Below are 18,935 nucleotides of genomic sequence, written 5' to 3' on the forward strand. Positions count from 1 at the left end.
CCCTGTGACTTCATGCAGCCACACGCCCTGCAGAAAATCTGATTTGGTCTGGCTGTCAAATCAAATCATTCACCTGATCCTTCAACTGATAGGACAGAATTAACCCAAACCCCAACAATGATATTTGTATAGCCACATAACCTGAGGCTGGTGTGACATATGGATGTGAGGAGGGAACGACCAGAGAAAAAAAAGAGATAATAAACAGGCTAAATCAGAATTTAGGTACAAAAAAATGTGTAGTCTTTGGTCCTTAGGGCAAAAATAATCCTGGGGTTTTGTTGGAGTAATATTTTGGCAGTGGCATTTTATAGACTTGTTGGTATTTTTGGTTATTAGTCACAGTTTTTAGTATCACTGACACTTTTCAGCCTGCGATTTAGATCGGACTCAAAGAAGCAGTTATAAAGAATCTGCAAACAATGTGGTGAACCCCTTACATCACGGACTACAATCGCAAAATCCACGATGTATTCGGAACATCGTGCGTGTCGGTTTACTATTACCGGATGAAATTGACGACTTAAAATGTGGTTAATTAGACGCACCTGTAACATCTAGCGAGTCTTAGCGGATGAAAACGAGCCTTTTGGCAAAATGGCACATTTAACATAATGTTTATTCATAAACTATCTCTCCCTTTATAATAAGTAAATTCTGTATCTAATAAATAAATACATTAAGATACAGAACTACACCGAATTGAGCTTAAATCAATAACATTTGTTCAGCGATTTAATTACATTATTGACGTATCTGAAGCAAACCGGGTTAGACTGTTTATCAAAGTAATCACCCGCAGCCCTTCCAGCGATTATTACCAACCTCACCAAGCGGACATGAACCCCTCACATGCCGGTATTTGACAAGAAAAACAACATGGAAATGATGTAACTGCCTCCTGTTGAGAGTTGAAAGAGAGCGACGAAGGGGCGCTAATCTACACCGCGGAATGTCTCCGCTCCCAGTCAGTAGCAGCGCAATGCAGCACACAGTGGCCTGCTTGAGGGCTGCCTGGGACCGGGCGTCACTCTGATGTCCGCCCGGTCCTTCCCTGCCCGGGCCTCGTTAGGGGTGGAGGGGTGACAGGGCAGAGCTAGACGAGTCAGCTGTGTCACGGTCTGTTGTCCCGTTCTTCTTCTTACATGTTGGTCAAAAGCATTACAGCGTGGCTACCGAATGCACCGCGACCTCTCGACGGAATAAAAACCCCTGCGCAACAACCGGACGGAATCGTTTGTGAGGCGCTTCTCTCGGTCCGTGTCTCTGCTGTTCGCTCTCCTCTCCTTCCTCCGATTTCGTGGATTTGTCTCTGCTCAGAGCCTCCTCCAGCCTACCGGGGGGTGCCTTGAAACAGACTCACTGGAAAGCGGAGGAGGTACTGGAGAAGTGGAGGTAGGGGGTGACATGGGCAACTTAAAACCGTCTCTGATTTTTTAAATCAACATTTTTGCCACTCTGTTAGCGGTTTACTTCAAAACAAAATTATGGATATTTATACCACTATACGAAACCGTGCATGCCTAGCAGTGTTTTGGTCACTTGATATGTAACACAATTTTTTTTATCAAAGGTTGCCCACTGGCACAACATTAATATTGGCATTTTCTTCTATTCAGATGCAGCCTGGAAGTAAACTACACACATGGATGACCTCAAGTCTTACTTCATCCGGAGTCTATTGTCTATTGGGGCCTTTGCATACCGACAGCCAGTCATCATTGCGTAATCTGAGGAATAAAGACTCACAACGTCATTGACAACAGTGACAATTTTCAATACATCCATGCATGGCTGATATGGTATGGAGTCCCTGGTGGCCTGTGGTCTTCCTCCACAAAGATCTACCTGCTTAGAATGATTTGCCTTCATTACTGCACATGTCATAATATATTTTGGATGACAACGTCTAAATCTCTTGACACACAAGTGACAAAACACTTATGCGTCACTTAAAGCAATAAATCAGTTCCAAAGGTCCAATGGAAACCTCTGATGTCACCATCCCTGATATGTCGTTATTGGTGGTAACACTTCATTCATTTGGACCAGGAACCCAAATGTAGCCATAATTTTGAAATTGAAAAAATCCTAGTTGATTCAGTGTTTGGATAGACCCCAAAATCCCCCTGTTCTATATTTTTCGGCGGGAGTCCACCTCAGAAATTAGTACTTCTTTGCATTTGGGGCCTATGTACACTGGTCACACTGGAAACCAATATAATAACTGGAATAACAACCCAATACTTTCCACGCCCCCCTTGCGCCGCTATTTTAATCTGTGTTGAAGTGGGTATGAGTGTGTGGCTGTGTGTGTGTACTGTGTAAGAAGGGGGGGTAGTATAGCCCTTAAACTGGCCCCCACTCAAAAAAGAAAAAAAAATCTCCCTGCTTGTTTTGATCAGTGAATTTTAGAGGAAGAGGGGGACCTTGAAACTGCTCACCCTCCTCGCCTCATAATTGGTTTTATAGAGCTGGCGAGCGACCAGCGTTTTTTTTTCTTCTTCTTCTTCGACGGAGGGCGTAGACGTACACGTGAGCTAGCCAATCAGAGAAGGGCTCTATAGCGCGTGTGCGACGGCCTGGGTTGGGTGCTTGGGAAGGGAGGGGGCGGGGCTTGCAAAACAATGCTGCGCTTCATTGCTGAGGAGTTTACGGACGCGACAGGGGCTTTCTCTCCCCCCAGTTATCCCCCAGTTTACCTCCGGACTAGCCTCTGATGGACTACAACAGTTCGTCCTGCAACCCGGACGGATTTTGAGAATCGTTTACAATTGTATCACTCGCCACAGATTTCCCCGTTCAAGTAAGCAATCGGCGTGTTTCTTTCTTGTTTAGTTTCCCCTTTCCTGCTAAAATGTCACAATGCTCGGTCTTTTAAAACGCACGTCGTTTTTTAATATCGGTGAAAAGCGCGGGGAGGTTAATACACACGGCCCGTTTTGCATTTTAGGAGTGTTGGCGGTGAGGGAAACCTACCTTTTGAGGCATTTCCTTCGTGAAAGTTTTGCGTGTCGTTAATGGAAGCTTGAAAAGTTTGAAACGTGGCTGTTATGGTGAGTTCCCTGCTGCCGCGCCGCATGGATCTCAACCGAAAAGCACACAGCTGCATACCGAAACTAGTTAAGCACGCTCACGGGGGAAACATGCGTTCGCTGCGGGTTTTTAAAAACTAAAAACGCTTTATTGTGATTTCCCAACAAGCCATTCTTGAGATCCCGCCCGCCTGGATATCACGAGTCATAGCTGTAATGTGTTTTGCTCTCAGCCCTTGAAGGTTAACTTGCCTCATTCTCTTTGAATTTCATGGCATCTAATCTTACAGTGATTTAATATCTGTTTTCGCGTATTAGTTATCTAAATTTTATAAAATACGTTGTTCTTTTAGTCACTAAGACACTTCAAAATTGAGCTGATGTTGCCTACGGGATTTGAGTCCCATTTGATTGTTGTTGTTTTCCTTTCATTCCATTTCAAATTTTTAATGGACTATAATAATCGGGACTGTGTGTATATTAAGTACTGGTTCCCTGGAACGGTTTAAATCAACCTTCCACGGATTCAAGGCGGCGCGTCATTCGTGTGGATAAACTCTGATTAACCTGGACTTACCCTGTGGTTTATGTTGTAAATGCACACCATTACAACCCTAATGTTAATTTAGACTTTGATATGTTCGATCGATAGTCGGTAATGTGTAGCAAATTGGGTTTTTACTTTTTCAACAGCGCAGTGAAGTGCTTACGGGCTGGGTTAGGATTTCTTTCCACGGGCAGCACCCATGTCCATTCGCGAAGTAGCCCAGACTGATTTCGCGTCTGCGGGGAACAAAACACCACTAACCCCGCTGATTAATGATGCAGCATTTGCAGCCTTATTTATTTTTAACCCGTCTGAAATTTATATTTGATGCGCCTCCAGTATTTATGGTGTATTGGTTTACATGGCGACTCGGGCCATATATATTGTCGGTTTACGGTTTAGGAAAGCAGTGGTGTAATCGGTAAAGAAAGAGTGGGTTATTACAATTACAACGGCATGCGTTTCCATTGCACGGTGTCCCGATGGCCGTAGCAGAGCGGTTTGCCGCCGGCCTCCTGATTGTGTTACCCTGGGAAGCGAAGTCCCGGAGCGGCTGCCTGCTCGGTGAGCAGTGGGGGTGGAGTGCTGCTAGTCCGCTTGAATATTTGATGATACTATCGCCGATTTAGCGAAACATACTTTTGTACTCTGTATTTCTGATGCATCGGGATACAAATCGTAAAGGTTTACTGACGAGCAGCTAATGACCAGCGTTTAGTTTTGGAGTGTTTTTCTAAACTGCGTCATTGCATGTATGGCCGCCCGTTTGCAGGAAAGAAGAGAAATCTTAAAACTACCACACAGCAGAAAATGTGCCCATTCTGTCCGTAGATCCCATGTCAAATGTTGCTTCTTTTTGTATCTCGTAGGAGCAGCAGGATGGCTGATGAAGAGTCCGAGTCGCCAGGAAAACTAAAGACATTATTATAGCCGGGTTTTTTTTGGCTTTTTCAGAAGAAAAGCACATCCGAACGGACTATTTCTTTTAACAACTTTCCCCTCTGTGGATAATGGATGGCAGAGATTTCGGACCTCCTCGATCCGTCCACGTACCGCCTCCGTTGTTGGCGGGTCTCGCAATGGAGTCTCACCGACTTGGAGCAGCAGCTGCAGCCGGGAGGATCCCTCCCTCTCCCGGCCACTTGGGCGCGAGTCATCCGCCACCTCTTCACTCCGGAAAATTCTTGCCATCGGCCATTAACCTACATCCACACCACAGTAAGGAAACGTTGTTGTGATTTAAAATGGCTTTGATTTGGTATTGTCTTTATAACCACACGCTTAAAATCAAATCAAATGTAACTTAAAATACCGCTGCGCTAAAACGCAGATAGTTAGTGAGTGTCAGTGACAGCAGTGAGATGATGAAGAGGGGAGTGGCTGTTCTAACTTTCGAATGTGGAAATATGGAAGCATTTTATGACCCTCATCATTTGCGATGGACGGTACATTAGCCGAAAAAACCCCTCCACAGTTTACTACACGCCCACGGTAGCGTTTAAAAGCTCAAACGGGGCTGACTGTCAAATAGCTGTGGTGTGGGTGGTGCAGCAGTGTGCGGGTTAATGTACAATGCTCTTGGATCGCATGTCGACAATTGCACATTGCTGTGAAAGTATAGAGGTGTCATATGTATGTGTGCGTGCGCATGGGCGTGTTTCTGTGTGTGTGTGTGTTGAAACAACGGAGAGGTGTCATAAATTGTGATCAGGGGATGGCGGACAACTATGTGTGTTTGGGGAAATTGATGGAGAGTGTATGACTGAGTGTGTGTTGAGAGCAAACGGTAAATGTTGGTAAGTCATTACTGTGTGTGTGTATAAGCTGCTCTTGTTGAGCGTTTTGCAAAAGGCTGATGTTGCTTTTCCTGCATTTGTACGATTCTGTTGGACTGTAGTGCTGCTGCTTCAGATACAGCGGGGAACTTGAGTGTGTGTGTTTGTGTGTGCCTGGAGAGAGGATGATGGGGAGTATGGGTTGTAAAACTAGCACACACTGCACACATTTGGTGTGTTAGAATGATAGGGTTTTGTTGTTAACCTGGCCCAGGCAACACAACGTGAACACTCCGTGTACCTGCCTGGTGTGTGTGTCTGTTTATGCAAATCTGCTTTTACAACAACGACTCCTCAGTCAGCACATGATCTTTGCTTTTCCCCATGGGGCTGCTGATGTCACAGCGTCACCTGTTCCAGTTGTTTGTACTGGAATCCTTGAAATAACATTGTGCAAAAAAGATAATATCTGGTATTTGCATACAGTTTTGTGGTCGTACTAAGTGAAGGCCTGCACATTGTTGTATTTTTAGGTTCAAAGCATATTGACTGTGTGCGGCAGACGGATAGTTGCTTCCTTTTCAGGGTTAAACCCTAGAGTGAAGTAGAAAATGTTCCAGATTATCGGAGTTCGCCGTCTTTTAGTGCCTTTACTTGTCATTAGGAAAGCAATGTGCAGGAGGTCGAGCTAAGTGAGTCACTGCTTACAGGGCAGGGCGCCGATGAAGTGATACTGTGACATGCTGGCAGAACCAAAACACCCATCTTAAACAGACAGCAGACAAGTTGTCATAGATTAAATCAACGCACTGCATGTATTGTTAGAGCGATCCACGTGTCACGGCACAGAGCAGGTGATCTTTAGAGCTGTGAATGCACCGGCGAGTGCGCAAATGCTATTTGTCGGTAAATCCTGTCTTCTTGTGTGTGTGTGTGCCAGGGCGTTAGTGCATCCTGTGGCCCTGAGACAAACTGTGTATGTGTGTGTACTGGCATATGTGGAACAGGTTTACTTTACATTTTATTCTGCCCACACACACACTGACCTTTCTCTCTCACTCACATTTCCCTTACACACACACACACTCACAGCCTCCACTCACTAAAACATACCACTGTACGACACCGGTCATTTAGCTTTATGGTGCACTTCCATATCAAAGCTTCACGCATTAGCCTACAAACCCGATCAGCATCCCGGGTCACAATTATGATGTTTTCGCAAATGTTCATAACCTCCCTTTTTAATTGCAATAGCCAGTAGAGCTCAGGGAATCAGATGAGCCAAGGTCAGCCCGCTGTTTTGTTTATATTTGTTTAATGGATTTGTTTAGAATTTTCTGTTCAATTTTGTGTGTGTGTGTGTGTGTGTGTGTGTGTGTGTGTGTGTGTGTGTGTGTGTGTGTGTGTGTGTGTGTGTGTGTGTGTGTGTGTGTGTGTGTGTGTGTGTGTGTGTGTGTGTGTGTGTGTGTGTGTGTGTGTGTGTGTGTGTGTGTGTGATTTTAAATGTATTGCAAACACTTTGACATTAGTGCTTATTGCTATTCTTAAGGTGTTTTATTTACACCTCCAATACAAATCTTACTTTTTTCTGATGCAGTATGTATTCCAATTTAGTCACAAGGGTCTCAGTCACTGTTTACAGATGTAAAATGGCTGTAAATGGTCCTCAGTCAACTGGAGGTCTGCCTGAGCCCCCGTGAGCAGATTGAGGCCATCTGTCCCTTTCCTCCTCCTTCCTCCCTCTTTCATCCCAGAGCAGCAGAGGTAGAAGCTGAATCAGTGACACGGAGGCCACAGAGATGGCTGACAATGTTGTTTGGTATGGAACCCACAATGCATTCATCATACTATGGCTAAAATAGAAGCGTAGTTGATCAAGATGGAGTTAAGTAAATATTGTTTTAGATTAAGGATAGCGGGATGAAGAAATGTTTGTCACCTAAGCAACATACTGCAGAGATGTTTGTTACTAAGACATCTATTCGTCTGATTTCGCTATCGGGACTTCTGCCAATGACGCAATCCTCCTCCTTGTGCAAGACACAGTGAAAAAGCAGATACAACATCTCCTGTAATGTTTTCATATATATGATTCGCTGAACAATGAACAAATTCCTAAAATGTACATCTGAAGCACAGTGCTTAGGCGAATGGAAACCAGATTTCCAACTGACATCTAAACAAACACCTCCCACCTATGATAATACTCCACCAGTTACTATCATCACCAGCAGGTGTTGGCTTATAATGGGAGTGAGTCGCCTGGAATCAGATTGAAATGGATTTTGTAACGTGCCACAAATGATTGAGGCTTTTTCTCCCAAGTGAAAACCATTTGTTTTGCTAAATAAAAATGTAACGGGAGAACGTTTGCTTCTTGCTACTCTGCTTAGAAAAGGCATTTCTCATCCCATTCTTTCAAACAACAATGTCTGTAAACATCTTTTCACAGATGTTTAGAGCAGATTCTGTGAAAAACGTTTCTAAAGCAGTCATGGGAAAAGTGGCTGTGGCGTTGTATCAACTCGCTATTGTTGTGGGTGATTACTGACTGAAGTTTGGGAGCGCCAATCAGGACAAACAACTTCACTGACTCCAGAATATCATTCAGAGCAATGTCCCTCATTTACGAGAAAGAGGGATGACACACCCCAACCACCAACTATTGTGCCTCACTCACCCACTGAACTGACTCAACTGACACACACACATATAAACATGCACATTTTTAGTGTCCTTGTGGTAGCAGAGGAAGATGGGAGTGAGGCTCAGAGGACAGAGATTGGATAGAAGGTCAATAGATGAGAGGAAAAAGGCTTAAGATGCATGGAAATGGAGAGAAGAGATCTAAATGAGTATGATCCCTGAGGTGGAAAGTGGTTTTGGTTTTTGTTTTTGGAGGGCAAGAGCTTAGGTGGTGTTTTGTGTATGTGTGTGTGAGGGTGGGAGAGAGAGAGGGGGAAACGGTGTAGATGAGAGGATTGAGGTATTGTTTATAGGAACAGGAGCATGTGATTATGCTTAGTGTGGGGGTTTCCCTCTGGGACTCTGTAGAGAAAAGGAAGAGATTTGCCCTGAACACAATGTGTTCATACATGGTTAGATAAATGTGGTACCCCCCCTTCAAACGTTCTCACCCAGTTGCACACACACACAGGCACTGAAGTGTAATCCACACAGCCATGCACTACACAGGTCAGGGTTGTCTGCTCTCAATACCGGTATCTACTTTCTGTGTGTTCGTTTACTTTGAAATTAATGTGGCGAGTGTGTGTTTATACGTATTCAAGACACAGACCGCTGTGTTTGTGAGAAGATGTGGCCCGGACACGTAGCCTCTCAGATTAATTGAATCCTTCAGGAGAGAAAAAAGGCTCCTTAAAAGAGAAAGCACACAGCACCGCTGCCCTGCTACAATAAACCTGTCACAGGCAGACAAACGACACACACATACAATGTGCACGCACGCGCGCACGGAGCTGTCAAACATAAGACGGATAGTTTGGTGTGTATGTGTTGTGTGTGAAACAAGCATGCCGCAGCATGTTGAAATACTCAAAGCATTAGCTAACGCTCTCGCTCTGCCAGATCCCTCCCTTCAGCTCAAACAAGAGCCTCAAACACACAAAGGTCACACAGTGTGTTATGTCTGTGTGTTTGGGTGTATGCTGAGTCTCTATGTGTCGCATTACATAAGGGTTATTGTTTATAATGGTTGTCCCAGAATCCTGCGACTCAAAGAAAACAGAGTGTGTAGGGACACGTGAGTCACAGTCACAAATTCAAGCCGTTAACTATATGGTAGAGAATGTGCTTCAGCCGGTCAAGCCACCAAGAGAACCTGAACGCAAACCTGATCAAACCCCTGACATCTGACACATCTCTGCTGAAATGATCCCAACCAATTAGAAGCCTACTTAGCCAGTTGCTGTGGCTTTTGTTCATCATACAAACACCTCTTGTACATGTTCCTTAAGGTTATTGACTTATTTCCCCTCTATATGATGATGAATTAGAGCTCAACATGAATAGTCAGGACCCTTCAAGATTTCAACAGTCCTGTCAAGCTCTGTAATATCGGACCGAGCCATGTTTTGATTGAATAAGAAGATAAGATGAAAAGTTTATTATCTCGAGGGAATTCACTGTGTGTAATGAGGAGGCTGTGGTGTGAGAAAATGTTTTGGATGCAGTTGATTGTATCAGTGTGTTTAGGAATTTGGAGAAACTCAACTGTGCAACATTCGGCACGTTCGCTTACTAATGAATGGAACTTGGATTAGAAGTCGGTTACATTTCATTTAAACATTATAAGTGTATGATAGCTAGCTAACCTTAAATTCTGCAGTTGTAAATGAATGTATTGAAGCACGTAGATGAGCCATCTATCCATCTATCTTGTTAATGTTCAGTGTTCTCGTAATGTTTTGTTTTTATTCCTGGGTATTTCATTCATTTCTGAAATTGTGCGTGTGTCGTGTTTTACAAATGCAAATATTTCCCGGTTAGTTAAAGCAGCTTGTCTAATAATAGATGATTAATCATTAATAGCACTAGGAGCAGCAGTCACAATGAGAGTGTGTTGAAGCAGGGGGGGGGGGTAGTTTGCGTGCTCACACTGTTAATGCAGACACTTTAAACACCACAACTCGCATTTACAGCAATTCTTTAATAAAATAAGTTTTGACAGATTACTTATTTATAGGCAAAACTATACACAAACATATTTTTGCGACACGACATGGTAAATGAGATTCTGATACTAGTAGTAAGTCTGCTTTTGAATATTAAAAAAAGAAGCATTGTCAGATCTCCTGACCGACTTTAATCTGGCAGTTTTTTTATTTACAAATACAACCGCTGCATGTAAACCAATCCACTAATAAAGTGAAGCAAATATCCCGGAATAAACTAAACACATACACTCACTGTGGCTCTGAGCACTGTCTTGAAAATAAAAACAATCCCCGGCCTTGGAATGTAAACATACGGACTTAAAATCCAGGAGAAGCTTGCTTACAATTCCTGGACTTTTAATATGAACTGTGAATTCTCGGTACTGTCAGGAGTTTCTATCAGATGAGAATTCATTTGTTTCTTTTCATTGTAATGGGAATGATTATGCAACTATATCTCACATCTGTGATGGGATGTGTAATGTGTTGACATCTCTGGCCCCTAGTGGATCTCTTCATTTCCTGGTAGTAAGAACCTCTCCTAGTATGTTTAACAGGCACTTTAATGCTCCTATTCAAATCCAATGGGACTGATGAGGACAAAGACCTCAATCAGATAGAAATGTCAGTGTTGGTGAACTCTGATTAACGGACGGACATCTGGATCATTTCCTCAAGCATGAAACTATTTAATGTTCGGTGTCAGAATTCTATCCATACTATAGCTGTCCATGTCTTCACCTGTTGGACTTTCTGTTTTAAGTAATGACTCATGTGTACTGATTGAACGGCAGATCTATTCATTCCATTCATTTATGCATTTGGATGAAACGGACAAAATTTTTAGTTTGTACCTGTACGTTCAGACTTCTGTTGTGTGTGTGTGTGTGTGTGTGTGTGTGTGTGCTCGTGTGTGTGTGTGTGTGCTCGTGTGTGAAAGCGCACACCTGTTTTAAATATGTACCCATTTGTTGGTTTTAAGGAGTGTGTCGTCGTAACACCCGTTGTCTTCACATGAGGATTTCTTGAGCAACACCTCAATGCAGTGAGGAAGATGATGTGACCTGCTTCAGGCGGTGTGCTGAATGTCTGGGAACCTTTACCCAAAGTTCCTGTGACATAACACACAGAAAAACTCGATTCACGATTTGATCAAATACATCAATTTAGAAATCTTGAATGATCTTTTAGATATTGAGACATGGTTTAGTTATTCTGTGAAAGCTTGATTCAAACATTTTGGAAAATTAAGAAATGCACTTCTTGACATAGAGGCTGCCGTTGGGAAGATGGTGGTAGATTAAACCCACTGTACGCTGGCCCACAGTCAATCCATTAGACTCTGGAAAAAAAATGAATTCTATGATATTGGACAGTAGCCAATCTTGTTTTTTACGCTCTAACGCTGACTGGTGTATTTCTAGTGTGTGTGTGTGTGTGTGTGTGTGTGTGTGTGTGTGTGTGTGTGTGTGTGTGTGTGTGTGTGTGTGTGTGTGTGTGTGTGTGTGTGTGTGTGTGTGTGTGTGTGTGTGTGTGTGTGTGTGTGTGTGTGTGTGTGTGTGTGTGTGTGTGTGTGTGTGTGTGTGTGTGTGTGTGTGTGTGTGTGTGTGTGTGTGTGTGTGTGTGTGTGCAAGTTACCGGCTCTAATTATCCACAACATTTCCTCTCAAAATTGTTGATTAATTTATTTACTTGCAAAAATCACTATTAATCTGCTAGAAGTCCATTATGTATGACTTCGATAAATAACAGTACAGTGTGTGACTCATTTTACCACTATTACAGTTATGATAAAAATGTGAATAAGCCACACACACATGGATTGCATCACACACACACTGAGCCACATGGTAGCGATCCTGACCATCAGCCCCCTATCCAGTACACACACACAAAAGATAAAACACGAGATCTGTTGGCACGACATGTGTGCAGCCGTGCGTGTGCGTGCGTGTGTGCGTGTGTGCGTGCGTGTGTGTTTGTGTGTGTGTAGGAGCTCTTTCATTCTGGGAAGACAGAATAAATGTTCCCAATGTCAGTGTGTCAGTAGACAGAAAATAGAAAGACTGACTTTTACTCTCCCTCTTGCAGGGAATAAAAACAGGAGATCAATAGAGATTTCCCCCCAGCTAACCCCCACTCTGAGCAGCACTGATGGATAACAGATGGGTCCACAGAGTGTGTACTTTGTGTAGCAGACATTTATACCATAGATTCTTTTTGTGAATATTTATGTGCTTTTGTACATGTTCCTTTATTGTTGTTTTTGGAGTCTGTTCAGTCGTTTTTCGATCGATTTACTATCCAGACTCGATTGTTGGGTTTGATTTGGCTGATTTTCCTTGGGTGTGTGTTGGATATGTTGCTGCGGTTGTGTCAGAATTGATCTTGGGCAGGTCTCCTCTTCCTCTCTGATGATAGATGTTTCTCATGAGGATCTGAATTCAGGCGCTCAAAACTCTTTTGGGAAGTCAGAGATTGTGTTTCTTGGCAGGTCTCTCATCCCGTTATGCCGAGCTGGCTGTCCTGTGAAGCAGGGGCCAAAGTGCGCGCGCATGTTCAACGTAGGATGAAGTTGTAAAGAGGCGGCGGGGAGGGAGGGAGGGAAGGAAGTAAGCAAGCAAAGGGCTGAGAGAACCAGAGTGTGAGGAAACGAGAGAGCAATTCCCAAACATTTAAAGAAAAATCCACCCACCCACTCAGCTACCATTTGGATGTTGTTTCTGGAATGAGGAGTGCAAACATTTTTCCTACTACCTCGTCCCTCCCTCCCTCCTCCCTCACTCACCCAGTCTGTTAAGGAAGGTATAAGGGAATTTAGTATTGTATTTCTACTCAATAACTGGCATGAACTGCAACCGGGCTGTGTGTAGTTGCACCCTGCAAATATGGATGAAAGGCCTGCAGGCTATGATGCTTTAGACTTTGATCCATATAGTGTGTGTGTGTGTCCGTGTGTGTGTCCGTGTCCAAGTAGGACCATAACATCTTTGACAGCTGTTGGTTGTGTGTGTACAGTGTGAGTGTGTTTGACACACCAGGTTATAAGTACAACATGATCTGTTGGTGAGAGCGAGACAAATTTTTGGACCAGTTCCATACTTGACATAGTTTACACACCTGAGTTTGTAAATGGTCTCGTACAGAAGTACTGCCACCCGACAGACAGTGTAAACAATCTGATATATAAAATACAACATTTAAAGAGTCGTAATCAGAACCTGTATGCAGCTTAAAGAGATTATGCTGTACAATACGCCGGAACAATCAAACCAACGCAAAGCGACATCTTTATCTCTGGCTTGACCTGATTACATACTGTATGTCAGGTTTTGTTGCGATGGGATTACATCTACAATAGAATCTGCGCTCAAGTATGTGTGTGGTATGTTACGGAACCTGGCATTTTCAATCACACTTTGCTCTGGGAAATGTTTGCAGACAAACTGTGGCACGTTTAGGGAGCGACTCTTCACTCGCCCTGCTCAGGTTCTCCATCTCGGGCTGCATGTTGCCACTCAAAAGCTACAGCTAAGTGTTTAGCCTTGCACATGTGTGGAACTGCCACAGCGACGCAAGTGTGGTTACACTGGAGTCACACACACACACACACACACACACACACACACACACACACACACACACACACACACACACACACACACACACACACACACACACACACACACACACACACACACCAAGGATTCCACCCTTTATTGACATCATATAGTTAATAATTCACATCACATAAGTCAATTATTGTGAAAACAATGCCGATGCATTACGTCTTTCAGTCATGACATCACCTGGCATCCTTATAAGGGCACACTTTACCACAATACACAGTGTAATAAAGTGTGCCCAGGATGGATGGATGACAACAGATTAATAGTAAGTGTAATGTATCTGAATATCTGTCTCTGCTGTGATGAATAATACATGATACAGTAAGTGTAAGCAGTAAGGTCTAATTTTGATTTCATCAGGCTGCTCCTTTGCACTCTGCATGAGAAGTGGTAACTTGCTGTGAATCACAAGCCGTGTACATTTTAATGTGCATTTGCTCAAGTGTATATACACACGGTTCCATTTGAAATCATTTGGACTTCCTTTTTGAAAGAGTATTAAAAAATCAATTACAATACAATTAAATTGATCAGAATGCGATTGTCAATGTTGTCGATGCCAATTGGTTCCAGCATGGGGCCATGTGTGAATGGGTGCACCGCTGATATGCAGGGATATTTTCATCTTTATCCCACCTTAAGAGAAAGTTACAATGCTGGGATAATGCGTCTGTTGTGAATAAGTGATGGAAATGTGCCTAAGCTTTCACTTGGTGCGTGGGAACCAATCATGAGAAATAAGGGGCAGCTGTATGGAAGCGTGGTTGTATGCTGTTTATGTTGTTTACGAGCTCCACCGCTTTTTTAAATGTCCTTTTAATATTTAGAATGTGGCGTTCTGGTTCAAGCACGAAAAATATCTTTGTCGTGTTGAAGATTAAGTACGTTATAATAACAATGGACAACAGCTCCTCCACTGTCATGCATCTTCTTAAATTAGCGGCGCGTGCACAACGCCAGTCTCAGCGTCCGGCTACATTTAGCAAATTAGTGCTTATGTACACAGGAGAAACACCAGGCTAAACACCAGTCTCATCTTTAACGGCGAGGAGGCGACTCTGGGATGGTCGGTGCCTTCTATGCAGAGTTTCAAACAAAAAGCCATATCTGAGAGTGGCCAGTAGAAGGAAAAGTTTAAAATAGGCACACAAATGTAGACAGAGGATGATCGGATAGAGGTGTCATGGACTGACAAATGTATGTTTTAGGTGTTTGAATTACAGAGAAGAAGATTTGTGAAGCGCAGAACAAATGAAAAGAAGCTTGAGTGTTGGACGCCATCTGTCAAGCATGATGGAGGAGATGTGATGGTGTGGGGTTACTTTGGTGCTAGTACAGTGGGGAATTTGTGCATGATTAAAGGAATGTTTTGCAAATCCATGCCATAACCTGTGTGTGGACGCTACGACAGGACAGTGACACAAACCACTGCTCCATGTTATGTAAGAGCGATGTAGGAAAGAAGCAGCCGTTATTTTGTCTGTAATGATGTAATTGTCCAGCCCGGTCACCAGATCTCAACCTTATTGAGCTATTGTGTGAGCAGCTTGACCGTAGGGTATGAATGAAGTGCCCATCAAGCCCATCCAGCTTGTGGGAGGAGCTTCAGGAAGCATATGGGAAGGGAGGGGGGGGGGTGGTTTCAAAAGATTACCTCAACAAAATTGACAGCTACAATGCCAAAGGTCTGCAAGGCTGCCATTGCTGCAAATGGCGGAATCTTTTACAAAAGCAACATTTGAAACACAAAATTGTTATCTCAAGCGGAAATCATTATTTCTAACCTTCTCAATGTCTACACTGTATTTTCTATTCATTTTGCAAGTTCCTTTTAATGAAATGTGATTTTTAATAGAAGGCCGGGTGTTTTCTGAGTGTTTCCGATCTTTCCATCAGTAGTGTATATATCATATATCTCTGTGATTAATTTGAAAGCTATTCATTCAATAGAAAAAGCTATTGATTTGTAATGGTGTGTGCAGGCGCTGACAGACTGCGGTTTTAATGTACTGATTTAGATGCAAGGTAAAGTGAGCGTGCACATGTCTCATAGATTCCCATAGGACTAACACACACACACACACACACACACACACACACACACACACACACACACACACACACACACACACACACACACACTCACTCCCCTCCCCCTGTCCATACTAACAGCACCCTTTCCCCTACACACATTGTTGGTTTTATCAGGGTAATGGCTGTGCGGTGCATTTACTAATGGGTTGGGTAGTTGGGGTGTGCTCAACTAAACATGAGACCTTTTCCTGCTCTCAGAAGGTTATCATTAGAAAAGCCAGTAATGGATCAAAGGTTCAGAGTTGCCTGATGGCACAGGGGTGAGAATCATCCTTCAAGTGTAATAAAAACAGTCGATAAAGTTATCATGTCAAGATACAAAATGTATTTTGAGGGTTTTTTTGTTGACAGCTTGTGCGGCTGCAGTGATATTTGTGTTGCTGTGGAGCACAGACCTCATGACAGATAAAGATTGAGGTGTTGGTATTATTGTTTGGCATAGGAGAGATATTTTGGCTTTTGGCAACAGGCTGCATCTATGACTGACTGAGTGTGTTTGGTCTATTTAAAGCACCAAAATAAGACGCTTTATATTTCTGCCTGAACAGGAGCCTGGCTGTATATTGTAACACACATAATTCATCTGTAAAAGCACAGGTTGTGCAATATTGGTAGTTACAGTTGAACCAGCAAAATGGTGGTTTTTAACTGATGGCCTGTGTCTGCACAGAGTCCCACACAGCAGAAAACTAGAAGTGCACACCTCCCCTAAAGCTGAACAAGCTGAAACATAAGAACAAACAGGCCTAACAACCAGTTCACACACATTGGTGAAAGCACAGAGCCACTGTTGCCTCACAGCCTGAAGAGGCAAGAAAGGTCTGCTGCAATATCACCCCACCTAACAGACATGGGCTTCTTTAATCAGAATTTCAAATTAAGCTAAATCAGAAAATATGTAATATGAAATTAATTTTGTGCCGTAATTGTATCAACTGCAATTCAAGTTCAAATGGTAAATGTTGCTTTGTCTCAACTTCTCCCATCCGTCAGTGTGAGAGGGCTTTTAGTAGCTAAATAAATTAAATGAATTAAATATCTGTCAAAAATCACATGAAGGCCATTATCCCCTCACGTCTAGCACACACTACAGTTCAGAGTTGATGGTTAAAAGGTGATAAATATTAATGTCATTCTCTCCACCAGATAAAAGCATCAACCATCCTACGATATAGGAGATATAAGAGATCCTGCCTATATATTTGGATTTTGGAATGCTACCAGGGATTGGAATGTGTTTGTTATTGAATGTTGAAATGAAGTTCATGGTAACTGAGGAATAATGTGATTACAAGGGACTGCTATCCACACAATCACAACATAATGTTTTGATTGTGACCTACACACGTGCGCACACACACTCCGTATGGAAGTGACCGCAAATGAGCAGCTTCAGTCCTTGAGCTGCTTTGTCATCTGTTGGTTTAGTCATTGTGGTTATTAGGATGACTTACAGTCTTCCCATCTCCTAGGTGACGCCTTCACACCAGGCTCCAGCCCCTTCCTGTCTGGTTACCCGGGCCCCTCTCCCTTGACCTCTGACCCCGCTTACAGATCTGCCAATCCCAGCAGTCTGCACATGGCTCAGCTCTGGGCGTCACATGCTCATGAAGGTAAATGACCACACACAGGAAACACAGTGGACAAATAATAATAATCTATTGAATTGTTTCACACATTCTAGATGAAATAATACTGAAAATGTGTGGCGGATCAAATGACAACTTAAAACTGCACCGTGTAACTTTGTATTCATATTACTATACTTCATATTACTATAACATGTATGTTTTATAGTAATGGGGAAGGCAGATTGGCCCATATTCAGATAATGTGCTATGTGGCTTGTTTTTTAAATATTATTTCAAATTTTGTGGGTCATAAAAATGGATTGTAAACAAACCAGAAGGAATGGAGGAAGCTACGAGGATGGTAGGATGGCTTCTTTGTCTTCTTGCTTACTTTATATTTCTTATTTGTCTATTTCTCGTATATCATCCAGGGACTTTCGACGAACATTTTCTGGTATTTCGGAAATGAGTCAATAAGAATGTAATGTTGTAATACTGAATTACTTTTATTTTTAGTTATTTGTCAGCACTTCCACAATTTCACATTAAAGTTTGACAGTGCCATGGCAACGTTATGACGAAAGGTTGGATTTACTCAAAGATTTACACAATCGGGCAAAACACCAAAACGTAAATGTCAAAAAAAATCTTTGGTTCACTGGGTCTGAATTTAGCAGCAGCTTTTAATTCATCAATACATTTATTTAAATTGAAATGCTGTATAAAATTACCGTTCAATGGTAAGTAGCCGTAAAATAAACATGGTAATAACACGGCATTCTCATGGACTAAATCTCTTCAGGGAGACACAGCCCTTATAGAAACTGAGATGATATTAATATTCTTCTTGTCTTGGACACCATGCACAAACTCGCACCTTTGTAGGGGTAAACTCAGAGCATGCAGCGATTCCTTTTTAGGAATGTGTGGTATTGATTTTATTTTTATCGCAGGCATTCTATTTTCTGTGGTGACAGAAGTTGCAGAACACTCGCTGTCCTGATTCATAGAACTCACTGGGATTCTTCTTTACTCTTTATTCTGGGGCTTTTTTTTTTAAAACTATATTTTCTGCTCACTGTTGATTGTATCTCCTCCTACACTTGGTTCAGTTGTCACAAAGTTTAAAAAAAAAATCTTACTGTTTTGGCAATAATTGCCTGCCAAAGTTGAGTGAGTGCGGCAACGTGTCATCACAATTGCATCATTGACAGAGGGAGTCATAATTACAGGGTTTTGGGTCTTGGTGGAGGTATGCACTTTAAGGATGCTTTTGACGCCCCTCATCCAAAACCTCCCAAATTCTGTGCAGCTGCGCATTTAAAAAGTTAATTCCATTTTTTCGAGCACATTCCATGATTCCATCCAGCGTTTCTTCCCGCACAATCTTCCGCTCACCTCTTCAACAATTCAAATGGCTTAGCGGTGCCATTTTTCACCGTCCCTCCCCGTCCTGCTGTCCAATGCCCAGGAGGCTCGTTCCTTTTCTGTATCTCATTGCTTACACCAGTGGGATCCTGTTCCATTTCTGTCTCTGCTGCTGGCTGCGCTCCTGGCTCTGTCCTATATGCGTCTTGTTTCTCTGTCCTCTACCACTGCCTTACG

The 18,935-nt window shown here is 42.8% G+C and overlaps 1 protein-coding gene across 1 annotated transcript in view; it reads left to right on the forward strand.

The window, feature by feature from the left end:
• The first annotated feature begins 2,619 nt into the window (after nt 1–2,619).
• Nucleotides 2,620–18,935, forward strand: part of tnrc18 (trinucleotide repeat containing 18) — a 46,776-nt gene continuing 30,460 nt past the window's right edge. The window contains exons 1-3 of the mRNA XM_076143001.1: nt 2,620–2,806; nt 4,452–4,800; nt 17,232–17,372. Coding sequence (XP_075999116.1) covers nt 4,593–4,800; nt 17,232–17,372 — 349 coding nt within the window. The 5' untranslated portion in view covers nt 2,620–2,806; nt 4,452–4,592. The remainder of the gene's footprint in view (nt 2,807–4,451; nt 4,801–17,231; nt 17,373–18,935) is intronic.

Source organism: Genypterus blacodes, unplaced genomic scaffold (genome assembly GCF_046128005.1).
Source record: "Genypterus blacodes isolate CSIRO-AG114 ecotype Tasmania unplaced genomic scaffold, CSIRO-AGI_Gbla_v1 ptg000022l_1, whole genome shotgun sequence".
NCBI classification, from domain to species: Eukaryota; Metazoa; Chordata; class Actinopteri; order Ophidiiformes; family Ophidiidae; genus Genypterus; species Genypterus blacodes.